The following is a 13,926-nucleotide window of genomic DNA, read 5'->3' on the forward strand; positions in this document are numbered from 1 at the left end:
ATCAAGTACTGGTTTCTATTAGCGCATCTTCTTATCTTACCTTTTATCAGATCAATTTGTTGAAAACAGACTCACTAAATTAGTGATGTTTGCTTTTCTGATAGACGTTTAGGTAAACGCGAAAGCACTGATTTTGTCGCTCTTATTTGTAAATTTCGTAAAGTTTGGACGGCTAAACATGGTAATTTTGTATTACACATATCCTGTACTTGACGTTTATTAGACTACATTTTTATTATTATGACTTTGAAGTAGTGTAAATGAAAGTTAGACGAAATCAATTTTCTCCATAAATTACTTAAAAACAAGTGACAATTTCTCTGAAAATCGACTTAATTTCAACAATTTTGATACTTAAACAATCTACAACATTTGTTGAAACTATTCTTATACATCAATTTGTATAATTTACCACCATAAATTTTTGATGAATTTTTAAAACTGCCCCTTCTTTTCATATATTACCGGAGACGCACGCTTGCGACCTCATTATTTAAAGGCAAGATGAGAAGACGTGCTAATAGAAACCAATACTTGTTATTTAGATATTACGTAACAAAACGTGTATAATTTCAACGACTAAATCTATCAATTTAAAATTTTTGCTCCAAAATCGACTACGGCCTCTTAAATTGGGAGATTTTTTTTGTGGATGTATGCAGGCTTCCTTACGACAGTCACGACAATCAATAATAAAAATTAAAATTCTAAGGATGCTAGAGACGTGCTTTTCAAACTTAGTTTGATTATGTATATATAACAAAAACAAACACTACATAACAAAAAATATAAAAACAAGTAAAATTTTAGTCAAAATTATATACCTGCCTACACATAGAACGGATGAAAATGAAAATTGTTTATTTCGTTTAAGAATTACTTATACAGGTAAGTGTTGGTGCCTCTTTTTAAGTAAGAAAATACCTGTGTTAAGAGGCACCGCTCTTCCTTAAAATTGGTAATAAACGGTTTTAAAATATAAATATAAATTTAAAGAAATAAAAATGAACACAATATCAGAGAATAACAAAAGTAATTACTTATAGCTTAATTTAACCTAATGAGAAGATGGACTTGCAAGTCCATATTGAGTGTGCGTGTGTGTGTGTGTGTGTGTGTGTGTGTGTGTGTGTGTGTGTGTGTGTGTGTGTGTGTGTGTGTGTGTGTGCGCGCGTGTGTGCGTGCGCGCGCGCGCGCGTGTGTGTTAGTGTGTGTGTGTGTGTGTGTGTGTGTGTGTGTGTGTGTGTGTGCGTGTGCGTGTGTGTGTGCGTGTACGTGTGCGTGTGCGTGTGTGTATGTGTGTGTGTGTAACGGATAGGTTTATGTAAGATTTATGGTAATGAAAGAAATCTTATTAGTCGGCTTAGACATTTGTTACAGCTAAATATTAAGCTTATTTATTTGTATCGTGGTTTTCTACTTTATCACATCTAGTGCTACTGACACAGGGATTTTAATGTAGATACATTCCAAATCACTATAATGCTGTCAAGATTTCTGTGTTTTCATGAACATTTGTTTTCTTAACATTAACTGTTCCGTGTAAGCAAATACATGCGACTTAAGTTCCTGTATCATGTTGTATGTAGAGCAATTTAAAATCGAACATTAATCATGTGTGGCGTGTTTCTGCATGTTTATCTATAGGCAAAATATTAGCAAAATACTTAATCCCGCCCACTAACACGTTCTAAAGTGGTCGGGGAATAAGGGAGACGCTTTTCGCTTTACTCCACTGAACAGAAAATCTAATCTCAAGACTCTATTATGTAAGCACATGACATAACAGAATCTGGAGCGGGCCACATGATTATGATAAACTCTGGCATCGCACTGGATTTGCTTTATATCGTGGTTGTAAGGCTGTATGGTTTTCTCTTTTTTAATGCAGAATGTTCACAAAAAAGTGCACTCTACCAGATTATTAAATTATTTTTAATATATCTAGTAGCCTAGCAACGCAAGCATAGAGCAGTTTCGATTCAAACAACGAAAAAGAGTTTGTTCTAAGAGTAGCGGTCATTACAATTCGGGCCTCAACTCCTCAAGTAAGATGAAGATAAACAAAGCAATTTGTATCTTAAAACAATTTTATTGCATTGATATTAGAAATTTGGTTTTGAAATCCATTTTAACTAATTTTGATAGTTCTGACAAAACAATAGGTTTTGAATTTAATTTCTTTCGGTGTGTTTGCTTCAGTTTGCCTGCGAAATACATTGTCGCTGTCTATAAAGGATTAACTATTAAGTGAATGCTAATCTTTAACAGAAAAAAATCGACAACTAAATTATTTACAACACAAAAGTACATTATCTCATAACAATTACAATTAGCCCAAAACCGTAACATGCTCGTTGGGGAGGTTCCTTTCTGGGCTTCATGAGCAGTTCCAATTTATATGTTTAAACGCAAATGCTTGGTTGTTAGATAAAAATATTCCTGAGCTTAAATTAAGTATCTTTCTCAAAGAAACCGGCATTCTATTTAACTCCATTTTTAACCGACTTCCAAATCTCAAAAGGAGGAGGTTATCAATTCGGTTGTTTTTTTTAAATATGTTTGTTACTCCATATCTCCGTCATTTCTGGACCGATTATGAAAATTCTTTTTTTTTTATTGTCACCACATACAGATTGGTCCCGTTTTAGTCAAAACGCTATTCTGATGATGGGATGCATGAGGAATCGAGGGAACTCTTCAAATGTTAAATGCATACATATAGTGATATTAGTATTTTTATCAACAAATCAAGCATTTACATTTAAAAAAGTGACATTTGATGATATGTAACTGCTGATGATGATCAGAATGGAACTCTCCAATGACGCGTAATAATGGAACTCTTTAACAACAACACATAGTTCACGTGCGATTTTTCCCCTTCGTTACGGACCTGGACCCAAACTTGGACCTGGAACCAGCCCCGGACCCGGACTCGGACCCGAACTTGGACACGGACTCAGATATAGACATGGTCCTGGACCTGAACCTGGACTCCGACTACAACCGGAACCGGCCCAGGACCCGGACCCGAAACCAGACCCGGAAATGCTACTAGAAAAGTGGGTTAGGTTAGGTTTGAACTGCGATCCTCACAGAAACGAACTGCTATCAGAAAAGTGGGTTAGGTTAGGTTAGAACTGCGACCCTTACAAAAACGAACGGCTACTAGAAAAGTGGGTTTACCTCCTTTTCTACATAATTAGGCAAAAGATGCTGTTTTTAGGGTTCCGTACCCTAAGGGTAAAAACGGGACCCTATGATTTTTTTTCCTTAGGTGTGGCAATAAAGATTCTTTAATTTAATTTATTACTAAGACTTCGCTGTCTGTCTGTCTGTCTGTGTGTCCGTCTGTCACCAGGCTGTATCTGATGAACCGTGATGGCTAGACAGTTGAAATTTTCACAGATGATGTATTTCTCTTGCCGCTATAACAACAATTACTAAAAACAGAATAAATAAATATTAAAGTGGGGCTCTCATACAACAAACGTGTTTTCTTTGCCGTTTTTTTGCGTAATGGTACGGAACCCTTCGTGCGCGAGTCCGACTCGCACTTGGCCGGTTTTTTTTTTTTTCATTTCATTGTCTGGAATCTAAGAGTGCACCATCAACAATAATCTTTCACCGGCATCCCCCATTGAAGTCGTTTTTTTTTCTTAAAAATTATGGAGATAATCAATGATTTATTTTTATCTCATAACTCTCAATCTCAAATCACCAAACGAGAAATACACGTCGTTGAAAAGTTCCATTCTGGTTCCACTTTTTTTAATGCAATTGCTTGGTTTATTGATGAAAATACAAAAAAACGCAATGTGTGCCTATAAGATTTGAGGAGTTCCCTCGATTCCCCAAGGATCCGATCGTACCGAGCAATAGAATTACTAAATAACCTCTTAGCTACAGTCCAAAACGCAGACATATTCGCAGACAAGTGGCCGTCCTTACATTACGTTGTAACTTGTTGGACTTGTCGGGATTTTTTTAAACTCTACCTATGTAACTTTGTAATAGGTATATTTAATTTGCTAGATTGCTAATTGCTAATTTGCTTGATTTATGTTGCTAGGCAGAGTGATGGCAGGTGGACTAAAATGTTAACGGAATGGTGGCCGCTTTCGAATGAAAGAAGCCCCTTGCGTCCATCGGCTCGTTGGGTGGACGACATCCGGAAGATTGCGGGTCACTTCTGGATGAGATTAGCTCAGGACCGGGACAAGTGGCGTACTGGAAGAGAGGCCTATGCTCAGCAGTGGGCGATAAAGGGCTGATATAATGATGATGATGATGATATTTAATTTAAGTTCCTAGAGATAGTTCGAAAAATGTATACATGTTTATGATACTTACTGACTATGTATTAACAGTATGTGTCTGGCATAGGTAGCTGTAAACTTATACTTGTGTTTGTTTGAATAAAGAATAAAGAATCGGAACTGGATTTTGACAAAAATATTGGGACCAATCTGTAAGTACCTACATAGTTTCAATCAACAAAATAATTTTCAAAATCTGTTGGGAAATGACGGTTCTGAGGTATCAAAAAAAAACATTCAATGGATTTTTTTTAATTCTTAATTTTTATAGTCTTCCGTACACAAGGGAATTGAAAACATCCTCTTTTAAAAATTTTGACGTCGGTTAAAAATAGGCATAAAATATCAATTGCTTCAGAAATAAAAGCACGTAAAAAGGGTGGTCTAAGTCGAACACGCACGTTGTTGGACACAAATAAAAAAAAACGTGTATAATGTATGCACCTGACGGGCATGTGTTAGCCAGTCGCGACTGTTTGCCCGGTGTTTTGCGCCTGGTATTAATTAACCCCGTCCTAGATAACAAAAACTAGTCCTAGTATAATGTGCAGCTCTGCTATTACTTACTATTAACTTGGTTTGCTTTTGGAAAAAATGCGTTACGATTTAGGGACAAAATGTATCCGTACTAAGGACTTTTTCGTTTTTAGTAAAATACTTACAAGTAAGTATTTCTTCGATATTTGACATCACATAGAATCATACCAAGTACCTAAGTAAATAAGAATATGTATTAAATAGAATTACCATACCCGTATCCTAGGTCACTTCACACAATGCATTTGTCTTTGTTCAAACCTTGACTCTTTTAAGCGAGCTTCACATATCACTGGCGACTGTCGTGGGAGCCATTAAAGGAACAATTTGTGTGTTGAGATTAGGTGCCTACTCTTAAAGATGTTAAAAGGTCATGTAACTCGTAGACACACCAGTTTATGAGCAGATAGTAAAAGCTCTCTTTATCGTGACATTTCGCGACGAAATAAAACCGGTCCACGATGAGACAAAAGAAATATCTCGTTTATTGAGGTCGCCGTAAAATGATTTCGAAAGTTTCGAATCCTCGCAGATTAGGTCCATGATCTCGAATAAAACCACTCCATATGTACTATGAATATATTCGCGACCGGTTTACAACACAGCTGTAATTTAAATACATCTACGGCTCAAAACTTCTAACCAAGTTAATGCAACTTGAAAACTAAAGTGATGCGAAACCGCTCCGAGACTTTGAAGGTTGGTATTATGCATACCTATCGATTCGGCGAAACAACGGACATCGAACTACGGAACGAGTTAAAAATACCATCACCGGCGAGCCGACCGGCATCTGCGGGCACACCGGTCGGACTACTCTGAGTCACATGCGTTTGTTTACTAGTGGCCGTCCGCAGCGCCGACGGCGGAGCGGACCACCGCGGCGGCAACCGCACGAGTTACGCTACGTGCGAGGTGAGGTCGGTGGGTTCGGTGTGAGGACTTACGGCGGATGCCCCAATCCATGTTGAAGTTATGGCGCGGGAGGCGTCGCGGGCGCTTGTGGCGCTCGGCGCGCGGCTCGGCGTCTGGCGGGCGACTGCCGTCCCTGCGCCCGCTGTTCCCTGCTGGGACGCGGGGAGCGAGCATTGTCCGCGCCACCAGGACGAGCCTCGCGGAAATTGCGGAGCCGCGGAGCGTCTCGGGCCCGCGGATTCCCTTAATGAGCAGCCTTATCTATCCATACAATGAGCAAGCAACTACCAGTCATTTCCCACTACGAAATTAGACTTTTTAGGGTTCCGTACCCAAAGGGTAAAAACTGGACCTTAATACAAGACTCCACTGTCTGTCTGTCACCAGTCTGTATCTCATGAACCGTGATAGCTAGACAGTTGAAATTTTGACAGAATGATGTATTTCTGTTGCCGCTATAACAACAAATACTAAAAATTAAATTTGTACGGAACCCTCGGTGGGCGGTTTTTTATGGACTAGAAAGGCTCAGTTACTAAAGTTACAATACAAGTTACGACTTCATTCTAATCATTTTTAATCTAGTCTGTAATACTGTACATGTAGGGTTTTTAATTGCACGCAGCAAGAATTTCTTCATTATTATTAGATTTCAATGACGTGTATGAAACATGGCAATTAAATTGTTACGTTAATTAAAAACCACAAAACAGCGCTTCAGCGTTTTTAATGAGAAAATAATATATTAAAAATACCCTGAAATGTGTTAGATTCAATTTGCTGCGTTATCTTCGTTTTCTGCGAATTGAATAACGGGAGATATTCATGTATTCATATCAATTTACATTTTGTCATCTACGGATCACCGAACCTTGGATAGATCACGAATTGAGTTTTTTCGTTATTATCAATATCAGTTTGTGAATCGGCTTTAGCTATTGAAGTACCTAGTTTATTTTTGCTTAAAAATAGCCTATCCTAAATCCTAACCTAATAACCTCTTATTACCTAACACAGTAATATAGGTATTTAAAAAGGTATTCGTTCATTAAAAAGTAGTTACATTTAATTTTGTGGTTGTTATCGAGGACGGACGAATATAGAAACCAAATCTTTTTAGGGTTCCATACCCTAAGGGTAAAACTAAAAACGGGACTCCACTGTCCGTCTGTCTGTCACCAGGCTTTGTCTCATGAACCGTGATAGATAGACAGTTGAAATTATCACAGATGATGTATTTCTGTTGCCGCTATAACAACAAAATACTAAAAAGTACAGAACCCGCGCAGGACGAGTCCGACTCCGGTTTTTTGCGTAATGAACCCCTCGTGGACTCGCACTTGGCCGTTTTTTTTATTATACATAATTATGTCAATGGTTTTGACTATTGTTACGCAGTATTGAGACTAACGTGAAAAAGGTGGTTGAAACTAGGTGCTCCTCGTATTTAGGGGTGATTTTGTTTTTATCCAAGAGATTTGCATATAAATGAGAGGCAATATTTTATAATGGCTACACGAATTAGCCGCTATTACACTTTTAGCCCGCGTAAATCATAATTAGGGCCGTTTGTACATTATTAACATTAACACGTTTAGTTGAGACCATGACGCGACTTTCATTGCAAGTGATGAAACTGTTACTTGGCGCGCACCTTATTAAGGTTGTTCTGTTTACGGTTGGCCATTTCAAAGCTTTAAAGTGTATGTAGCAATAAAATAAATAAGGATCTATATCCTCTGCACAGCACGTCACCAGTGAAGACAGAGCTTACAGCCCAAGCAACCCAATGTACTCGTACGACGAACGATCGAATCCGGCACGAACGGAAATCGGAAAGCGCTCCTTTCACAAAATGATATAAGTAAACCCTATTCATTTTGAATGAGCGCAGAAGCTAAACAGAATGAAATGTAATTTCGTTGCAACTATTTAAGTGTTTTATTGCGAGACCTACAAAAACTGTGTAAGCTTGTTACACGGGAATCAAAAGAAACGGCGAGAAACACGGCTATTACACTTCAACAAATCAGCTCTCGGGCGCGACTGTGAGCTGAATGCCGATTCTTTTTTGCTTCGTCTATCGGGATCTATACATTCTCTGAATACGGATTGCTGAATTTCGCCAGGTTGCGCACTTTTGACCCAAAAAGGATTTAATACTCTCTAAAAGCGGCTAAGAGAGCACCTGTCTGAGAGTTTGGTTTAGTAACAAAACATAAAGACGTGGACATTTTCTAATGAATTAAACAAAGCGAAGGTACCGAAATAAGATTTCATTTCGCAAGAGGTGCTTTTCTAGAGAAGTGGCTTAATTCGAGTTACTGTGTTAAAAGTTAAAGTATATAACCTGCCCAAATATCAGCCTTCTCTCCATTTAATAACGTTCTACAACAAGTACCTACTATGAAAAATGGTAGTCGATATTAGGCCGGGTGGCCGATGTTAGGCCAGATAACTTTAAACATAACTTTAAAATACACTTTGACCTATTCACATGTAATAGAATAACGTAGAATTGCATCGACATTGAAATATAAAAAGTCCTTCACGAACGATTAGCTTTCAATACCGTCACACCTCTACATAAGCGAGCCGCTATCCGTAATCTGATTATTGCATCAAATACAATTTTACGTGCTGCACGTTACGTACAATAGGCGGACTTAATACCATTACAACTGTCAACAGCAATTTCTAATCAAATTTGTCTTTTCGCTAATAGTAATCTCGACGGCGGTGGCATAATTTGTATTTGTTATTATACAGATTCTACATCCCCATAATAGATATAATGTTGAAATTTTAACCTTGCCAGGTAAAAACTGAGAAGTTCTGGAAGCAATTCACCGTGAATTCATCTGTATAAATTGCTCGAGTAAAATTTTTCAAACAGAATATGAAATGTTTGTTTTTTAATCCAATTCGTGATTGCTTTGAAACTTCATTGAATAAAATAAAGAACACAAGAGCGAACTTTATTTAAACTACATTCAGTAATTATTAGAAATCCTAAAAAAATATTGTAGCAGTTAAATGTTATTAGAAATAGGTTCAGTAACGCTTTATAACGTATACGGAATAAAATAGAATAAATAATCTGAAACTATATCTATTAACTGACAAATTAATCCTGCCGTCTATCTGATATTAACTAATTTGCATGGGCATGGGTACAATACAATACACACAATACAATGTGTACAATATGTGTGTATATATTTAAAGTACATTAGCTCAAGTCCGACAAAAAATTGCAGAAAATTATTGAGGGCGCCATTTACTACGTAACTCACGAAACTGTCACATTTTTGACGTAAAATGCTTAAACATGGCAACTTAGTATGGAATTTGTTCAGTTTCATTTTATGCCTAATGAATAACAACCACTGTGAATTTTATACACACTATGATACAATTTTATTTTCACCACACAAGCTCATAAAGACCCTCTTTGTCTTTCAAAAACGAAAGAGAAAGTTACATTTTATCCACTAGAGTGGCGAAGCTATATTCGCTTGAAACAAAAATCGGTGGGTGTGCGATTTCCGTGATGCCGAGTGTAATATCAATCATGCAAAATTTTGAGTTGATTTCTGATGTCGGCGAGTAGAATTGACTTTTTAATGATGATTTTGAATGAATGGTATTAAATAACGTTCATTCGGATTTAATTTGTAATGTTAGTTAGTATTTTCCTAGCGTTGGAGTGGTGAAAAAAATTGTGTTTTTACTTGGTAGCAAAGTTTGTAAAAAAATATATATATAATCTTTTGTTGAATTAATTATTCATTAGGTAGAAGCCTGCTAGAAGTGCTAGAGTACATTCTGTTTTTAAAGTCAATACCTACTCTTCGGCTAATGTCATGAAAACCCCGATGTATGAATACGAGACTTTAATTTATGCATGCCTTGATACCGAAAGGTCTCTTGAGAGACATCTAAAATGAGTTAAATGAGATTGGAATTAATTGGAACAGACACAAACCTTATTATTTCTCGTTAACAAGGGAAAAGTTTGACTGTTCTTTTTCTACGTCTTCCTTTTTCGATAAAAAAATTAACCCGGGACACAAAAACAAATCAATTGATCAACAACACTTCAACTACGACACCTCATCTATCAATAAGTAATAACGTAATCAGTAATCTCTGTATATTTAATGCCATGGTGAACTCACGATACAATCTTACGGTGTCATATACAATTATACAGGACTACTAAAATCATGACCTTCATAAGGCTTCTCTTGGCTTTACCGTAGTCGTTTGAATAGTGTTGGTTAAGACTCACGTCCTTTGAGTCCTCTTCAGACTCACATAAATAACATACATCAGGGTTTTTGGTATGATAATTAAGTCGAAACCAGAGTTCTTTTGAGCTTGTTAGAGACCCGAGTCTTTTGTAGACTCGAGTCCTTTTCAGAGAATTCGTTTTTTTACAAAATTCTAAATGCCGTATATGTAGTCTTCATGTAAAATTAATGGGTTAGATACACTATACAATAACGCTTATTTTCTTTACTGCTACTAGTATTTAAAGATAAAACTCACAAAATTGTCGCCGAAGTCTTTATGCGGAGGCTCGAGTCCTTTTGAATTGCACTTTAAAAAAAAAACAATAAATGACTCGAGTCGGAACTTAAAGCGAAAGTTTTTTTAGCTCTCGTAAAAACGAGTCGAGGTCTTCGGGTGAAGGTTTCTCCAAATTCGTCGGGTGAAGCAAAAAGATAAAAAATGTATGTACCTATAGTAGTTTCGGCGTTTTATTTCATAGCTGCTTTAAGCCACAATTTTTCTGTGTACGAATAGGAAATTCCCGCACGTACGAACACACATCCATTTGGAGAATCCGTAGTTAATCCAAGCGAAAGGATTTACTTAAGTCTGCCACAGTGCCACGTCACAAATTTTGTTTAAGGGAAGACCGAAGCTAAAATATTAAGTGTGAAGAAGAAATGAGTTGAAAGAACACATTACTCACTGCGGTGTGGGTGTGTCATCACGATGGCAAGCGGGCACTCGTCGTCCTCGAGGATACTTTCGGAGTTGTCTGTTGTGTCCACCTGTTAAATAAAATGTACACATATAATTTGAAAGTGAAGGAAGCGAAAGAGGTATGTCAGGATCGTAGCAAGTGGAAATCCGTGGTCTCTGCCGACCCCTCCGGGAAATAAGCATGATTATATGTATGTATGTGTACATATAATTTCAATAAAAGTTGACTTAAATGAGATGAGATAGATAATTTGCATTTTCTTGAAAAGAGTTCATCTGTCAAGGGCGTAGTTATAGATGTAACTCTAAAACATGTAGGTATATATTGTCATGTATACTCGTTTCGTACAGATCTCCTGACGTGAATAAAACAAATCTCCATTTCAAAGGTGCAGGCAATTCTCGCGTAGTATTCAGAAAAAGCGAATTGAAAAATCTCACGGTGCAAAATTCAATTTGCGAGTTCTATAGAATAGAGGAGTGTATGCGCTGTTAGGTGATGGCTCTCACGTGTCTTAACACAGGACAGTGTCTCATCGAAATATATTCTCCACCTCAACAATAATGCCTAACCTAATATTTCTCTACTTCTCGCTGCAAATATTCAGACCAAATCGCAGCTTCCTAGTACTAACGATCACTGAGCTAAGCTGCCGACAGGGACAATATAAATTCGTATAGTAAGTTACGTTAAGTTAAAATAATTTATAATGTAACTATTTCTTACTCGATTACGGATCGGGAACGAGATTTGGATAACATGAATGTTCTAATCCTCTGTGCTATGATTGGTTAAAGTTGTCGAGTATGCTGTATGTGCATTCTAAATTTGAAGCGTCCTGTGTGGGAGATGGTTCTCGCATGCCAAAACCATGCATCTCGCATATCAATTACTCCATAAGAGCCTGTCCGATTTGAGTGTGTTGTGTGGACGGGGTCCTCGGCTAATATTGCATAATAATATTGACAGTAACCCTTTCGTGTTGAGTTAGTTTTGTGTTTCTAAATATGAAGAGTTAGGTTAGTTTAATTAGCTTTATCCCTTTCATGTTTTATTTTTGTAAGAAAATATTTTAGGCTATAAGTAGGTGGGCCATAATGGCTACTGACTGAGTCCCACGGGACAACACAGATAGCCGCCGGGGTAAAGGCAGACCGAAAAGTTGACGGCGGAGCGATCAGGTCGCGTTTTACGATGGGAAATAACAAGTGACAAGATCGATTGGATAAAAAGAGAAGTCTCTGCCTATCAGTTCGACACTACAAAAGCTAATAAAATACATAGTCGTGTTTTTCTAAATATAAGGGGCAGTTAGCAAACATGCCGAAACAGAGGCCAGAGCCTATCAATTACTCCGCAGGCCGATAAGAGCCTGTCCACGTCGAGTGTGTTGCGGGACGGGAGCCGTACACAAAATGCTGCATCGTGTTGGTTATTTGACCCTTTAGTGCTTCTACCAAAATATTGTAGGGAATATTGTGGAAATCTGTAAGAACAGAAGTAGGGTGTGAGATGTGAGAGGATTAAAAATGGATGTTATAGTTCGTTTTTTTAGCATTAGACAAAAGGTAAACTATCTTGACGTGTCTTTTTATTGAAAAATATTGAAAAACGCTTTAAAAATAGTACATTACTACAGAGGCCGGGAAGTAAGGGGTTGCCGGCCGAATGCATATATAGTTAGGATAGTTATGAGGCCGACAACCCCTTTTCGCGCCGATGTATGTATAGTGCTTTTCTCAAACATGCAATGAAATAAATAAAGAAATTACGAAATCAAAGTTTTAATTCTAAAGAAACTAAAAGTAAACTAGGCACAAAATATAACTACCACCTGTACCTATCTTTATCACACGTGTCGTATATTTTACACATGTAGTTAATCAATTTATTACACAAATGTTCAAAGGTATATTTATGTTTTCTTTGATTTTTCGCCTTGCATCCTTCTGACTGTAGTTTAAGCCACATAACTAAGATTACATCGTTTTTTATGTTGATATTATGCTTCACATACATCGTCGCCTTAAACATGGAGTATAATTAACAGGTATTCATTTAATATTTTCGTCGGAACTCATATTAAACAACACAATAAACAACGCACAATAAATCCAATAAAATAGAATTACAGATACACAATGAAAAATGTTCAACTTTACCTCCAAAACGATTAAAAAAACACCAACGCGTGTTTGAGTAGACATTTTTACCGCTAATATTTAAATGAAATATACCTATAGTTTGTCAAAGGACTGTCTCATTTCAAACATAGACAGAGATAATCATACTATCTTTGTCTTACACTGGTACTAGCACCCAAAAGAAAAGGATGAGTATAGTTTTTTTGTTCTTATTTACTGACAAACTGGTTTGACCAACTATATTTTAAATCTGTATTTGTAGGTAAATTTGCAATTCAATATTATTGGAATTTGTTAATAATGTTTTATTTATATAGTTTTTGTAAATTCGATACAAATAAAACTGCAAAATATATTAATTATCGTTTATTGTTTTTTTTAAAGGGGTATTGGCAGAATGTCATTCCGAACCATAAGCAAATATTGGTTATAGTTTTTTTTTGGCTGAATGCCATGATGCTGTGTCACAAATATATGTGAAATGGAAATTAAAAAAGAGCCACTTCCCGGCCTAGGCCTGCAACTTTGTATGAAATTTCATTACAGGCCCCTCGTCTAGCCGCGCCGGAGTCGTGATACTTCCCAGCCTAATATGAAGAACGTAATATCAATATTACATAGCATGTTTGAGAAAAATTAGTTTATATTACTTATGAAAGTAAAAGAATGTAAAAGATCGTATATGATTTATAATTAAAAGATATTTGCTGTTACTTATTTTTGAAAAGTGATTTTTAATAAAAAGACACCTCAAGATCGCTTGCCTTCTTTCTAATGCTAAAAAACCGGCCAAGTGCGGTCGGACTCGCGTTCCAAGGGTTCCGTACATTACACAATTTAAACAATGTATTTTTTATGTGAAACGTGAGTGAAATGTCTTTAAAAACCCCGTAGGGGTCAGATCATAAACTAAGTAATTAAGCCCCACTCACGCTTGACTGCACATTTCTAATAGGTTTTCCTGTAATCTATAGGTAAAGATCTATTTTGTGTATTTTTTTCAAAATTT

The 13,926-nt window shown here is 36.8% G+C and overlaps 1 protein-coding gene across 1 annotated transcript in view; it reads right to left on the reverse strand.

Annotated features, from left to right (window-relative positions):
- The window catches only part of LOC134743252 (uncharacterized), a 154,374-nt gene that overhangs the window by 89,302 nt on the left and 51,146 nt on the right, over positions 1 to 13,926 (reverse strand). The window contains exon 9 of the mRNA XM_063676661.1: positions 10,759 to 10,840. Within this exon, the coding sequence (XP_063532731.1) occupies positions 10,759 to 10,840 (82 nt within the window). The remainder of the gene's footprint in view (positions 1 to 10,758; positions 10,841 to 13,926) is intronic.

This window comes from Cydia strobilella, chromosome 7, assembly GCF_947568885.1.
Source record: "Cydia strobilella chromosome 7, ilCydStro3.1, whole genome shotgun sequence".
Lineage (NCBI taxonomy): Eukaryota > Metazoa > Arthropoda > Insecta > Lepidoptera > Tortricidae > Cydia > Cydia strobilella.